The 15,443-nt window shown below is 37.6% G+C and overlaps 1 protein-coding gene across 11 annotated transcripts in view; it reads right to left on the bottom strand.

Annotated features, from left to right (window-relative positions):
* The window catches only part of nrcama (neuronal cell adhesion molecule a), an 84,893-nt gene that overhangs the window by 18,427 nt on the left and 51,023 nt on the right, over window positions 1-15,443 (bottom strand). For 5 of the 11 annotated variants that reach the window (XM_051691408.1, XM_051691415.1, XM_051691413.1 and 2 more), the window contains exons 4-22: window positions 13,423-13,440; window positions 12,406-12,511; window positions 11,887-12,080; window positions 11,364-11,486; window positions 10,435-10,605; window positions 8,470-8,581; window positions 8,043-8,227; window positions 7,645-7,776; window positions 7,386-7,529; window positions 7,157-7,268; window positions 6,841-7,004; window positions 6,500-6,647; window positions 6,248-6,372; window positions 5,970-5,999; window positions 4,660-4,761; window positions 3,759-3,956; window positions 3,577-3,647; window positions 2,902-3,127; window positions 2,664-2,779 (exon numbers count right to left, since the gene is read on the bottom strand). In XM_051691408.1, coding sequence (XP_051547368.1) covers window positions 2,664-2,779; window positions 2,902-3,127; window positions 3,577-3,647; window positions 3,759-3,956; window positions 4,660-4,761; window positions 5,970-5,999; window positions 6,248-6,372; window positions 6,500-6,647; window positions 6,841-7,004; window positions 7,157-7,268; window positions 7,386-7,529; window positions 7,645-7,776; window positions 8,043-8,227; window positions 8,470-8,581; window positions 10,435-10,605; window positions 11,364-11,486; window positions 11,887-12,080; window positions 12,406-12,511; window positions 13,423-13,440 — 2,477 coding nt within the window. Of the gene's footprint in view, window positions 1-2,663; window positions 2,780-2,901; window positions 3,128-3,576; window positions 3,648-3,758; window positions 3,957-4,659; window positions 4,762-5,969; window positions 6,000-6,247; window positions 6,373-6,499; window positions 6,648-6,840; window positions 7,005-7,156; window positions 7,269-7,385; window positions 7,530-7,644; window positions 7,777-8,042; window positions 8,228-8,469; window positions 8,582-9,480; window positions 9,541-10,434; window positions 10,606-11,363; window positions 11,487-11,886; window positions 12,081-12,405; window positions 12,512-13,422; window positions 13,441-15,443 lie in introns of all 11 variants that reach the window. The other 6 variants (XM_051691411.1, XM_051691417.1, XM_051691412.1 and 3 more) reach the window with 4 other exon arrangements.

The raw sequence follows: 15,443 nt of genomic DNA, 5'->3' as shown, positions 1-15,443 counted from the left end.
TTTGAGATTCAGAGAAATGGAAGCGTAAACGGTAGTTCTCGCAGGGAGACTCCTAGTAGCTCCATGCCTTTCAATCAATTCATCCAATCATAATCCAGCCTCTGCTTCATAAGCTCCAGCTGTTGTTCATCCCTTGTTATGTCGCTGTTAGTTTTCACACACTTGAGTGGAACACACACTATGCCATTGTTCCCTAGCAAACAATTGCTTAACATTGGATTAAACATCGAAACGCAACCATCTCACATGCTTTTCTTTGCTTCTCCTGCAAACAGTCGACTTAACATTGAATTGCACATGTTCAGTTTACTCACCCTGATGTTTACACTCCCCAGCGCAGCTCTTCATCAGAAAGATAAGCTAAGTGTTTGTTTATTTTTCTGATGGGGTTTAAAGCTTTTTCAGTGTTCTCTGTTCATCTTAACATACTGCTTCCCAAATCGCTTTTTACAACATTTTACTTTTACAAGTTTAGTCGGCCAACACCGATTTTCATGTTGCGAGGAAAATTGTGTGTCCCGCCATATCCCGCGCCGTGTGGGATAACTTAGTCCACATTCTTTGCTCATCTGATTTCAACAGTGTTTGCATGTTGAAATTCCTGCATTGGGCATCAGCATGCATATATGTAGATTTATGCATAAGTCTTCAGTTTATTGTATGATTAAAAGACTTTGTCAGAGTTTTCTGTCGGTTGCTCCTCACACAAACCACAAACACTTATGTCTGCAACACAGCTGGTCCCCACAATCAAGATATGCTAGTTCACAGTTTCTTTTCTTTTGGGGAAACAAATGTCATGCATCTAGCTGGTGGATGATGGGGTTTTAGGTTACCATGCTTTTCATTCACTGTTCATTATTTTCATCATACAGCAGCAGTAAATACTTTTCAAGTGACTATGTCTCACTTTTACTATATTGGCGGTGCTTTTCCCGTTGGATGTTAGCTCACATCCTTTATGTCAGATTGCGGCCACCGTGCCTCATGGTTAACAAAGTTCATGTTGTTTACTATCAGTAGCATTAGCGTGCCATGCTAATAAATTCCTGCATTTGAGCAATCAGGTTTAGTGTTCATGCACGTTATTTATGTATGCACCTCTAGTATATTTACAGTATATATATATATATATCTCTATTAAATGTAGACATGTTTTTCATAATTCATATTTCATTACTGTTTTTCTGTGGCTGTGTTCTTTTATTGGACTGTCTCATGTATCTATCTAAGCAATTCCAGTTAGGCTTGTTGTTTTAGGTCACATTAATCATAACTCTTCCTTCAGTTCATAATGGGTCTATCACAGTTCTCCTTAAGGGGAGTTTCGTCATTGCATGCATGCCTCCTGCCACATAGGATGGGAATCATACAACTATACCACTGACTTACTAAAGCAGCAGGGCAATTCCATGGAAATGTGAACCATACCATGGAAAAATGCCAGTTTTAATAATATTTTAATGAATTATGCTGCCTTGATGGACATCATAACAATGTTTCTGGGGTCGATATCTGCAGGTTCTAAGGCATTTTTGATGGTTTTTCCTCATGATGTAAGTGCTGCTCACAACTGCAACGTCTGTAATGAAGAGATGTCATGTCCATAATGCTGGTTTTTCCCCATTTATGTGAAAATGACAATGAGTGGAAGTTGGATATTGCATGATTGTGGGAGTGCCAACCCCTTTTGCTTTCTGTGGCTGTTGTTATTTCTGGATTGTGCATTTTGGTTCACAGGATTTTTACATGGGGTGTGGTCCACCAAAAAAAAAAAAAAATGCATAACTGTTCAAGTGAACTTACAATATACCTATACAAATACCAGCGATCACTCGGAAAATATTGACATTACACATTCATAATCACGAATCAAGTGATGGAGCGGCATTCACAGAGCAGTGTTTACCATTCTGCAAAGGTATTGCACAAACAATGCTCTCTTACTCTCTCAAGGCTCAACATTTCATAAAGCAGTCTACACTTCTCAGGGTATGGCTCATTTAGTGTTCATTTTGTAGAGGTCTAGCTCCAATGTCATATCCAGGGTTATGTTCAAAATTTTTAACATATTATTCTTCTTTCAGATTTGTTCCTGCTTGTCCGTGCTCAGAGTTGTACTAGTTCTCCTTTTCTTTTGGGGGATATAGTTGAAATTAGGTTCTAATTTCCTTTTGGGGGTAAGCTCCTCTCCCCTGCCACCATCGCTTTCTGGCAGGATCTGACGGTTCGAGTGATAAATCTGATTGCTGAAACATGGGATGGGGCTTGCACCAAGGGAAATTATTCTATCAATACTTAGTGATCAATTCTCATTGATATGAGTCTTTCTGAGAGAACTGTTATTGGTGTCGGACAGAATATTGTTCATTCAGTTAAAAAAAAAAAAATTCAATTAAGTATGTCATTTTTATTCAACAAAACAGCAAATAATGAAAGAATTTACGCAGTTTTCATTGTATAATTTTTTAAGACAGTTGTCTTTTTCCAGTGTGTTTTCATTATTCATCAGGAACAGTGCAGAGAAAATGCAGTTAATGTCTTTCACAGCAGTGTTTCAATAAAAACTTTTAACTAATTTTAATAACTATTATTACTGTATTGTTGGCTCCTTTATGTTAAATTGCTAGTGTTTTTCTTAGTTTTCTAGTTGTTACAAGTACCTTGTATCCCTTTAGTCGCCCTCGGACTGTTGAAAGAGGAACAGTGTCCCAGTGCACTTCAGCTACTGTCCCATTCTGTACAGAAACCTGCACGTTCTCTGGGGCCACAGTGGGAGCTAAATGATGAAAAGACAGATATATGATACAATGACTCAGTCCACTTAAATCACCCTCACCCAGTGTTTTACATTTAAAACAAAAGCTTTAATGAATAATAGTGTTTTCTCAGTTCACTTACAGTCCTCTCCTGAATATCCCAACACCACCTCAGGTCTGGGGCCGAGCCCATAGTCATTGATCGCCTGTACAGTGACTTCATAGGGCACAAAAGTATCTGTTCCAGTCACCACATACTGTGAGACATTGGCCAGAGTGAGTGAATTCCAGTCCTGATCCACATCTTTCTGTCTCCAGCTCACCTTGTACTGTAGACCTGGACCATTCGACTCCAGCCCTGTCAGCTCCTGTTCACCAGACATTAAAAAACCTTCAAGTTGTCTCAAGGAACTAAAATGAACTACACAGGGTTCGCACACTTTTTTTTTTTTTTTTACCAATGATTCTGTAATAAATCATGAAGACAACTTTGTAATTCGTTGAAAAGAACGGATTCAGAAGAATGATTCACTCACAAATTGGACATTATTATGGATTGCAAGCAAGTTTTATTCGAAACAAGCTCTCACAAGAACAATATCAAGCCAATTAAATATTTAAGAGCAAAGTGTGACAAGAAAAATGTATATTCACTATAGAAATGTACATGACTTTTCCAGGCTTAGAAATCATAATTTAAAATTCCCTGATATTTCAAGGTTTTCCATGACTGTGGGAACACAGACTACAGTCATTTTGTCATTATTCATTGTATAATTATTTGATATTGTAAATGCTCTAATCACAAATTTTGTACCTTCCAAGTTATTGTCATACTGTCTGGTGATGTTCCAACGGCTTTAACATTTGATGGATTCATGTCAGGCTCTGGAAGATTTTGAATATAATCTGTTTAAGTATTTTCATTTACAAAAAAATAAGGTTGTTCAAAGATTTAAGATTGTACATCCTGTTATCGTTCCCACTAGGGTCACTCACGTGCAGGGTTGGTTCGGTACTGTCTGGATGGGACGCTGGGTTCACTCAGACCCACTTCATTGAGTGCCAGAACTCGAAATGAGTAATACACGTATGGAGACAGCTCCAGACGGGCCGTGGTGCTAGTTCCCGAAACCTCAGTCATGTTGGCCCAGATTCCACGCTCATGGAGTGAATCTTCATATTGGATGAGGAACGCTGAGGAAACCAGAGACAACAGTGAAGTTAACAACTGAAGTAATCAACTGATTGTTGAAAGGTTTTCGGTCATCCAAGATGTGTAATTTGAATGCACATTTTGATTAGGTTTTTAAAGACCCCATAAAATGGCTTGACAAGATTTTTTTTTTTTCTAGTCGGTTGCAGCTGCATTCAAAGGGGAAGGACATTCTAATTTTAGAGAGCATTTGATTGGACAAAAATTTGAGAGTTTAAGATGAGTCATTAATATTATGTAGATTATATACATTTCAAATGTGCATATCAGCTAAAAGTTCATTATGTCAACTTTTAGGAGTACACTAGCATATAGATAGCTTCAAAGATAACAGACATGGACTAAAAGCCACAAAACTTAAAAACAGATTTTATTGGGTGATTTTTAACATATCTAATATCTATTTAAAATTAAATATTAAAAGATATTTAAAGGCTCAGATTTTGCTTGCACCCTCATACACAATCAACATCATCACTGACACACGCTGTTTATTAACATGCTGTGCTGTGTGCCTATAATGCTTACTGAGTACTGAGCATTCATATAATGTATGGCTATACTTAGGTTACTGCTCAGCTTTGATTGTGGTAAAAATCAAAGCATCAAGAACAAACACTGCTGCTAATGTAGTCTGCCATGGATCTACAAAAAGAGATCAGTTTTCAGTCCTGCACAACTCACATTTAATGGGGCTGTTGTGTTCATCTCCAGGAGTCCAGGTGAGCTGAACACTGTGCTCTCGTTGGTCCGTCAGCTCCAGGTCTGTAGGCGGGTCTGGTTGCTCTGGGAGACCAAACCACCAAATATTATGAGACACAAAACAATTAGACCAAGCCAACTTAAGTGCACCACAGAATAAAAACATGCAATACAAGTCAAAATAAAAACGTCATGACTAAATGACCCACATTTAGAATAACAACTAAAAAACACAAAAGCACATAAAATCAATAGTCACAGAATGAAATGTGACATTCTGTTAAAGACGTGAATTTGGGAGAACTACAGGTACAGATGCATTCAAATAACGGGTCCTCACAGGTCCTTATTTCCAAAAAAGGCAAGTACAAATAAGGCTGCACTTGTGCACTCATGTCCAAGTTTATTGAGCTGCTTAATCTGAGAATAAGAACCTGATAAAACGTAAAAAAAAAAAAATAGCCTTTAAAGGGATAGTTCACCCAAAAATGAAAATGAGTCATTCTTATGTCTTCCCAAACCTGTATGACTTTCTTTCTTCTGTGAAAAACAAACAGAGAAGTTAGATAGAACGTATGAGACAGCTTCAGTCACCATTCACTTTTATTGTATGAAAAAAGTTGCAATAAAAGTGAATGGTAACTGAGGCTTACATTCTGCATAACATCTCCATTTGTGTTCCACAGAAGAAAGTCATAAGGGTTTCAAACAATATGGGCATGCCTGATTAATGACATTATTTCATTTTTGGGTGAACTCTTTAACTAGAGGTAGACTGATATATCGGTTTTACTGATTAATCTGTGCTGATAGTTGCCATTACACTGTAGAATATTGCCATTATAACGGTAGAATCCTCAAGCGTCGGCCATAGTGGAAAAAAAACTATCAACAACAATCGGCACAGAGTTTTTGTTTACAGAATTGTTTATAGTTAAAAGTTCCATGTTATGCACCAAATCTGGGGATTTTATTCATTTAAGACTATTGCAGTCTCTGTCTGTGCCCATAATAGTAAGGAAAAACGTAGAAAATGTTTTGACATTCAATAAACTATCGGCCGATGAATCGGTTATAGGCTTTTTCCACCACATTAGGTTTCGCCAAAATCCCCTATCGGTCAACCTCTTTCATTAACAATTTATTAATTGATGGAAACATTTTCAGAACACATAACCACATAACCATATCCACATCAGTGAGGTGATGAGGGGTAAACAAAAAAAGCAAAAATACATGTGGATCAAATGGGTCTGGGACCTGTTTGGGAACTGAAAGGAAGTGAGCTTTACCCAGTCCTATAGGTGGTGTTGGTGTGGCCTCTGACAAGGAAAGCAGTTTTGGGTGAAAGTCCAAAGTTAGTCACATAAAACAGCATAATTTCAACTCTACACTAGTACCAATTTAATATAGCTCATTAGGCCTGTTTTGTGTGTTGCCAGCTATATTGTACAATGTACAGTTACAACAACATACACGTTCGGAAAAAGAATATACCGTATACCTTCTGAAAGTCAGAGATGTTAGATTTTGTTTGATCTGGGGTGAGGAAGTATATATCTGAACTTACCGACTACTGTAAGCGTGGCACTGGCTGAATCGTGGTCCAGCGTTGTGTTCCTTATGCAGGTGTAGGTACCCTTGTCATCTTCTCTCACATCATGTATTGTCAAACTATCAGAGCCCAACTCAAATCTATAGAACGCACACACAGCGCACACACTGGTTAAAATCAAGGAACAGCAAACTGCCATTTAATGTTTACACCTTTAGAATGTAAGTCTTCAAAATGTAAGCTTTAGAAGAAATGTACTCAGCATACCGAACATCGTCAGGAAGTTCTCCGTTGTCTTTAAGCCATATCATGGTGGGTAAAAGAGTGGGGTCATGTTTGACCTTACATTCAAACACAGCCACCCCGTTTCTCTGGACCACTTTATACTCTGGCTGTTTTAGAATCCGTGTAGGCTCTGAGAAAAGACACAAAAATATATTGTAGAATTCTTTTCCCCACTTCCCACCTTCTTTCTTTAGTATATTATTCATTTATCATTTTAAAAATAAATGAACTCATGAGCAATTGCAAAGATTTGTGACAGTACACACTCTTATTGTTTCTAGTAGGCCAAATAATTTCAGTAGGATTTCACAGCTTTTCCTCACCTTTCACTTCCAGGTATACATGATTTTCTTTGTTGCCGAGATTGTTTGAGGCCATGCAGGTGTATTTACCACTGTTTAGTGGCTGAGCCACATTGATCTCTAAGGTACCATTCTGATGAATGATGTACGAGCCACCATCCAGTATGCTTTGACTGTCCTTAAACCTTTGGAGAACGAAAAAAGCAAACAAAATTATTCGACACAGACATGCATTGCAGCTAATGAGGACTTTTACAAATGCTGTTAGAGACACATTTCAAAAATGTAATTACATTTTAAAAAAGAAAATGAATTGAAGAATATAAAAAAATCTCACCAAGTGATCTTTGGAAGAGGCGAGCCAAATGAAGCGCAGTCCAGCAACGCCCGACTGTTGGTGATGACTGAGTACACATGGTTTGGAGGGGTCAGCACCCTTGGAGGTTCAGCTGAAATGCAATACAGTATATTTAACGTATGAGTGATTAAATAACAATCTGAAACAATATGAATAGAATATAATAGAATCTAATTGACTGTAGAGAGAATACACATGCATCACTAACCTAGGACACTGACAAAGGCATTGGCCAGCAGGTAACCATATTCATTGGAGGCGTTGCACTGGTAAACTGCGCTGGACCCAGTCTGGACATCACTGAGGATGATGACATCATCTTCAATTTTCCGACTGGGATCCTTGGGTGAGTCTATCAAGGAAGCCAATGACACATTAATATTTATTCAGTTCTTTATTCTTTCAGTCATGTAGGATATTCACTTAGCCATACTGAATTTCAAGCTCAAGATAAATGTGAGGCATACTCTCGATGGCCACTCCATTGACAGACCAGGTGACCTTGGGTCTAGGGTTGCCATCCACCCGGCAGGTGAGCATTCCAGTTTCTTTAGGGGCCAAGATGAGGTTCTGAGGGGCGCTTATCCAAAATGGAGCCGCTGTGGAGGTGAGAAGGCAAGGCCTCTATTCAAACAGTGTTCATTTGAATTTAAAGTGTTCTTCTACTGCTTTTACTGTGGTATTGATTAGAATTATTCTCATGACATTTGTCAAACCAGGGGCTGTTTTAAGAGCAATAGAAAACATGAAGGGTCTTTCAGATCTGCTTGATGCAAGTTAAGGATGGTGTCCCATGGGGCAGTGAATGATGTGACTCAACAGGGTTTTTGAGATGTGACAGATGAAACAAAGTCATGTGACAGACCTTTGACCACAACTGTGATGATGTGATGGTTGCTCCCCAGAAGGTTGTTGGCTAAACAGCGGTAATCTCCTCCATCCGTGTCTGTCACCTCCGTTATCTTCAGAGTTTTCTGGAAACTGTGAAATAAAAAACGGCCGCTTGGCAGCTCCCCATTCACCTTACTCCAGGAGATATCTGGTGTTGGACTAAAACACAAAAAGAAGACAAATACTTAAAGACCCCATGAAATTAACAGACTTTTGTGGCATAACACAGGCCTATTACAGTTATATTTAACAGCTGTAAATAACATTTTTGCAAATACTTTAAACTGATCGGACTCGAATCAGAAGAAGAGATGGATGTGGGAACAAAAATAAACTAGATAACACAGGTCAAATTAATCTTTGCTGCTCTCTGATAAAGGGCAGACCTTCCTGCTACTTACAGGCCATCAGCAATGCACTCCAGCTCCAGCGTGTCTCCTTTCAGGACTGTGGCTGTACTGTGTGTCCCTGGTGGGTGCATGAAAGAGGGTGCTCTCTCTCCAGATGGGCTGTCTACAACAGGGATTGGCCACAATCAGAGACAACTATTGTGACTGGCCAGCAATCGGCCAGGACTTCATTGGTTAATATGCATGAGAGGAGGAAAGATTTTGAACTGGTGTGGAAAATCACACATGAATAAGGCAGGTAAACCTAGAGGTGTATGAATATCATATTGCTGATAAAATTTGACTCTATAAAAGCATTTTGTTGGCTTCTCTTTTAACCTGCGGAACATTAAATGTTTTTATTTTTAACCTGACCTAAAACTGCCCTAGCGCCTGTGATCAAGTGAACCTGATATTGAATGACAAGAATTTTATCCTTCCATTGCTATTTTTTGATGGGCAGGCCCTTTTTTAAAAGAGAATGGAAGGATTTGAAGGAGAAATATACATGAATGAAAGAGCTAACTCTTTGTATCTCTCAAAATGGACCCAAAGGATGATCAGTAGAGTAGATTTATTTAGTTTGACATACAAAGATGTTTAGAGGACATCAGACCAGTAGATGACATATAGAGAGGTCTAATACATCATCTACGTACATATTAATTAAACATTTAAAAACGGAGAAAAAGGACTGATTACCATCGCACCTTAGATATGTATGTTGTCATACAGATCGCAAAATTAAATGTTTAAAATAAAAATGTCCAGTCGTCCACAAGGCAGACAGCTTGACTTCAGTCCTTTTGTCAGTTATATCTGAGTTTTCATGAGGAGGATGCAATGAAATGAATATTAATCTAGTGTAAAAGTGTTATTTATTCATAAATATGAGTTGTTTGAGGTCAGGGTTGGGTTTCTATAGGAGTGGGTTATATTTCTGGTTAAGAAGGTGACATGTTAGGAAAAGTGATGGTAGGGATGAAGGCTGGGTTCACTTGAAAAGGTTCTGCTAGCACTCACCACCCCAAAAATCAGAGCCATTCAAAAAAGCTGCCAACACAGTGTCATTCATAGCTTCAACTGGAATACAACAAAAAATAATGAGCATGCAATACTGGAAAAGCTCCGTGTCTGGAAACTGGAAAGAGGAGGAAACACTAAAAGGCATTTCAAAATAAAAGGGACAAAATGACACTGTTACATGGACAATAACCAACGCTCCGTCTGAGCACATTTTTTATATTGCTACTACGCAGACTGTGCAAATTCTGCGCAAATATGTGGGATAAGTTTGGAATTGATGGAGGCCATCTAAAAGTCCATCGTCAAAAGTCCAGCACAGATTTATTTGAGAACAGTATGAGATTTCACGCTTATAGCGGTACATGCACACAGAAGCTCACAGAGGCAATGCATTATTTTTCTGTCTTGTTTTTGTGACCTTGACAAAAGTTATATTGCATTTTTCAGAAAGAAAAGACAATAATGTGTGACCTAAAGATCCCATTATTATATGAATATTACATTATATTTATGTAATAATATACAGCACCTATGTATATCTAATACAATTATAATCATTCATTTATTATTCAATTTAATAAAAAATTAAATTTATTTTGATTTATAATTATTACATTTACAGCATACATATCATCAATTTCAAAATATCAATAATAAATCATTACATTTAATATATACTGGATATACTGTATGTTCTGCTTAGATATAGGTATATACTGTATAAGGTATGTACAGTATACACAGTAGAAATAGGTTTTGCTCAGCAAGAACAAAAATTAGAGGGAACATTGACAATAACAGGAAAAAAACATGATTCCTCAAATATTGTGGATTCAACAAATGCAGAGTTTCTTCTACAAATTAAATCAGAGGAGGAGAGCCAACTGATTCCCACAGTGTTCTAGTGCAGCAGGGTGATTTTGTTTCTAGCAGCAGGCAGAAAACACTTACTGTCCAGCACGTTGACAGTGATGGGCTGTTTCTGTTGGATTGTTTGAGTGTGTGGGAATCGGGCGTAGCAGATGTAGTCATTTCTGGTGTCATCCATGAGCACGTTGGAGAAATACAGGTCTCCGTTTAAAGCCTGGGACACACGACTGCTTTGGGGAAGCCTCTGGAAATCTGACAAAAACGGATACAAAAACATTCTATATTTGGTTTTAGCATATTTAGATTTTTGGACATGGTACCATGGTAATACCATGTTTTAGGACATATACCATACCATATCATGGTACGCTTTGAAGGAACATGGAGAACCATGTAAATATGGTACATGTACCATGAACATGATTACCATACTGCTTACCATAACTAGTATTTTTAATTGCAATGGACTGATGTATCACTCGCTTGAAATACATCATTTTGAAAAAATAAAGACTAGGAATGATTATATATTGTTTCGAAGAAAATAGAAACCATCCTTTGTGATTTTATAATTCATGCATCAGAGAATTAATAGAGCATTAGAAATATTTACAAATAGTTAATCAATAAAAGAAATCCCCAAACAGGATAAGCTTTATAAGTGTATTAGATTGTGCTCTCCACCAATAAGGAAACTTGGAACATGCAAGACTTATTTGTCCTGTTGCCTTTTGTGAACAGAGCAATATTGTATATTTGTCCATATACGGTACGAAGGGCCATCAAATAACAATGTGCTAAACCTATAAAAAAAGAGAGCAGCACGGTTTAAGTTGAGAACCCAAGTGATTTACATTCATGGGTTGCCATGGAAGGTATATGTAAACGTAACCAAATGAGATGTTACAGTTGCTGTTCACGCTAGCAGCATGTGCAAGAGAACTATATGTAATCTTTTTAAAGTGTAGAGCAAGAGTATACGTGATGTACTCTGTGTTCTCTGCTCTTACTGTTATCCATCCAGAAGATGATTGGTGGAGGCAGGCCAGCCGGGGGTCTACACTGCAGTACTAGAGACATGCCTCTCTGCACTGTAATTGGTTCATTTTTCTCCTTCGACCACAAGGGGGACCCTATGAAACAGAATTGAACTCAAAATACAAACTTGGATGCTAAAAATTAAGTGACAACTCATCAGTGATAAGAAATATTGTGAGCAGACTGCAATAATAATCGGGACACATCAAATCCCTTTATTTAAATAGACAAGAGGTTTTAGTTGTGACACAGCCAAGAACTATAATTTGCTACTTGCAAGTCATTTACAGGTGATACTAGGGGAAGTTAAATGCATATATCTACTAAAAGGTAACTTAGTCTACTTTTAGGAGTACAGTAGCATTTAGATGGATTCAAAGCTAATAGAAATATACTGAAAGCCTCAGAACTACAATTTTGATTTCATTAGGTCTTTAACAAAACATCCCTGTGGCAGCTTATTTTGCTGTTAGCTGCATCTGCAAAATGTCTTACTTGACTGACGGATGACAATGTTATTGGACACGGCAGAGCCATGCTCGTTGCGGGCGATGCACTGGTAAATGCCCTCATATGCCTCTGCTTTCTCATCGCTGATGTCAATGACCAGAGTGCCTGAATTGGGTTTCATGATGACTTTTGAATCCTTCTCCACATCGAAGTGAGTGCTGTTACGTGTCCATGAAAAGCTACAGGGTGAGGAATAAAAATAGAACATCAATTACAAAACATGCACACAGTGTGATGTTACAATCAATGTTGTTATATATATCTACATCAATCTATGCTAAATTGTCAACCAACCTGATTCATTAAAGGGCTATATCATAAGACCTGGAATTTTCCTTAAATGTTATTTTTATTAAACACTTTATTGTACTATGAAAACATTTAATTTGAAGAAGAAATAATATCTGTGCAACATTAGAATAATTTGGTAAGTGGACTTTGCATCAGTCCACAGCAGTGGAATCTGCAGTGATGGTAACCATGGGGATTCAAAGTGACACCTACCTGGGATGAGGCTTTCCTTTCGCCTCACAGTGGATTATGATGTTCTCCCGAGGGTCGATGATGTAATCCTTGGGGGACTGATGAGTTATTGTGGGTGGCTGTGGTACTAAAGCACAGATACAAGCGTGAATACAAACCTCTCAATTCCCACACACAACTTGGCACAAACTGACACACTCCACACAGATGTACCACCTTTGCAGAAACTGATTCTGCAAGAAAATATCTAAAAATACAATCTGCCCAGTTTTACCTCATTTTATTCCGTATATGTACAACAAAACTCAGAGAGACAAACAACCCAAGAGCATGCAACATGCAACACAAACTTGTTGGCATGGCAGATCATTGCATTTAGCTTTACATTTGACTTAGGGCTGGGAAATATTTAGAATATTCACAATATATGTGCAATATTTTTGCTGTTGATATGAAATTTAGCAACAGTGTGAATATTGCAGTGACTTTAATATGCTTTTTATTTGGCCATTAAGTTTCATAAAGACTAGTTTCGTGATTTCTTCTTGTCTAGCAACTTGAGAGAGCTTTAAGATATTTAATAGCCTCTCTAATTTATACTTCAGTGGCAAAAACTGCATTAGAGTTGTTAAGTTTGGTTAATTTCTGTGAATCAGTTCAAACTTTCAGTGAATTGATTCAAAGTATTTTTCATGTATTAAAATTAGTACAAATATATATACATAATTATTGTAGCTAAACAATGTTTACTGATTAAATATCATTCTTTTCTGTGTTCATTTAGTGAAAAATATTGTGGAAAACATAAATATTGAGATATATATTGAATATTGTCAACTGAGCAATATTGATTTAATTGTTTTAGCTACATTGCCCAGCCCTAGTTGGACTGTAAGTTAATTTAATGTTTAATTTGAATAAAAAATATGTTAATATGCGCACCAAATACATAAACACTTCAAACAAAAGAAAAAGACGGGGACATTTTTAAAAAGAGCTCATTCACAACAGATTTCACAGCAAAGTGCCCAAACTTACATCCCTCCAGAACTTTTGCTTTTTTTGTCCAAATGAATCAGGAAAAACATAAGCAGAGAGTAAAAGAGTTTAAATTAGTGTAAGAGAAGAAGAGAGAAGAGAAGATCAAGCAAAATCATGTTCCCTCAGAGAAACCTCCGGAGGTGTGTTGGGCGCTCATTATCCATCATGCATTTCTCATGCCATTTCATTCTCCTAATGCATATTTGATGATGTTGATTGTTTGTCAATGATTGATTGGCTTTACCGGTCTTGAAAAGGGTGGTGCATGCATTGTAAACTCAAAAATGTACAACATACTGGACTGAATTTGTGTTGATGGATGTTTAAAGGGATAGTTCACCCAAAAATGAAAATTCTCTCATGATTGACTCATGTGTACGATTTTATTTCTTCTGCAGAACAGAAGTTAAGATTTTTAAAAGAAAAGAATATTTCAACTCTGTAGGTCCTCACAATGCAAGTGAAAGGGTGCCAAAACTTTGAAGCTCCAAAATTCCACTTAAAGAGAGCATAAAATTAATCCATATGACTCCAGTAGTTAAATCCATATCTTCAGACACGATATGATAGGTGTGGGTGAGAAACAGATACATTTTAAGTCATTTTTATCATAAATTCTCCTCCCTGCCCAGTAGGGGGCGATATGCACGAAGAATATGAATCACCAAAAACAGAAGAAGAAGAATGAGAAAGTGAAAGTGAAAGTAAAGTGGAGATTGACTGAGCATGGAAGAGAATTTATAGTAAAAAAAGACTTAAATATTGATCTGTTTCTCACCCATACCTATCATATTGCTTCTGAAGATGTGGATTTAATCGCTGGAGTCGTCTGGAGTACTTTTATGTTGCCCTTATGTGGATTTTGGAGCTTCAAAGTTTTGGTCACCATTCACTTACATAGTATGGACCTACAGAGCTGAAATATTCTTCTAAAAACCTTCGTTTGTGTTCAGCAGATGAAAGAAAGTCATACACATCTGGGATGGCATGAGGGTGAGTAAATGATGAGAGAATTTTCATTTTTGGGTGAACTATCCCTTTTAAGACTAAAGTTTTAAAGGAATATTTCACCCAAAAATAAAAATTATGTCAGCATTTACTCACCCTCATGCCATCCCAGATGTGTATGACTTTCTTTCAACTGCTGAACACAAACGAAGGTTTTTAGAAGAATATTTCAGCTCTGTAGGTCCATACAATGAAAGCATACAGTATCCAGTGGCTATCAAGCACCAAAAAGGGGGAAAAAGTACCATAAAAGTAGTCCATATGACTTGAGTACAATATGTCTAGTCTATTGAAGACATACAATAGCTTTGTTTGAAAAACAGCCAGAAATTTAAGCTGTTACTCGATGAAATCCATTCCCTATTTTGGAGTTTAACAGCCCTTGATTACTATATGCTTATGTTTTTTGGAAAAGATCACCGTTGACATTTTCGCAAAATATATTCTTATGTGTTCCATGGAGATCAAGAAAGTCATGTATGGGGCCTGGGTAGCTCAGCAAGTAAAGACGCTGACTACCACCCCTGGAGTCATGAGTTTGAATCCAGGGCGTGCTGAGTGACTCCAGCCAGGTCTCCTAAGCAGCCAAATTGGCCCGGATGCTAGGGAGGGTAGAGTCACATGGGGAAACCCATTGACGGTCTCAGACGCGGAGGCAACTGAGATTCGTCCTCCGCCACCCGGATTGAGGCGAGTCACTACGCCACCACGAGGACTTAGAGCACATTGGGAATTGGGCATTCCAAATTGGGGAGAAAAGGGGAGAAAAAAAGAAGAAAAAAAAAAGAAATCATGCATGAGGCATTTTTAAGACATGAAGCTGAGTAAATAATGACAGATTTTTCATTTTTGGGTGTACTATTTCTTTAAGTAGAGTTAAAAGTGTGTTTATGCATCATTAATCCTGCTTTCCAAATGTTTTGGAAGGTTTTGGAAGGTTTTTGGCAAATGGTTTCCTTCATAAAGAGTAGATTATCAAAGCCAGAGAGAGAGAGAGAGAGAGAGAGAGA

This window comes from Myxocyprinus asiaticus, chromosome 47, assembly GCF_019703515.2.
Source record: "Myxocyprinus asiaticus isolate MX2 ecotype Aquarium Trade chromosome 47, UBuf_Myxa_2, whole genome shotgun sequence".
NCBI classification, from domain to species: domain Eukaryota; kingdom Metazoa; phylum Chordata; class Actinopteri; order Cypriniformes; family Catostomidae; genus Myxocyprinus; species Myxocyprinus asiaticus.
The sequence above is the reverse complement of the archived record's forward strand: the minus strand, read 5'-3'. Positions and strand labels throughout refer to the sequence as shown.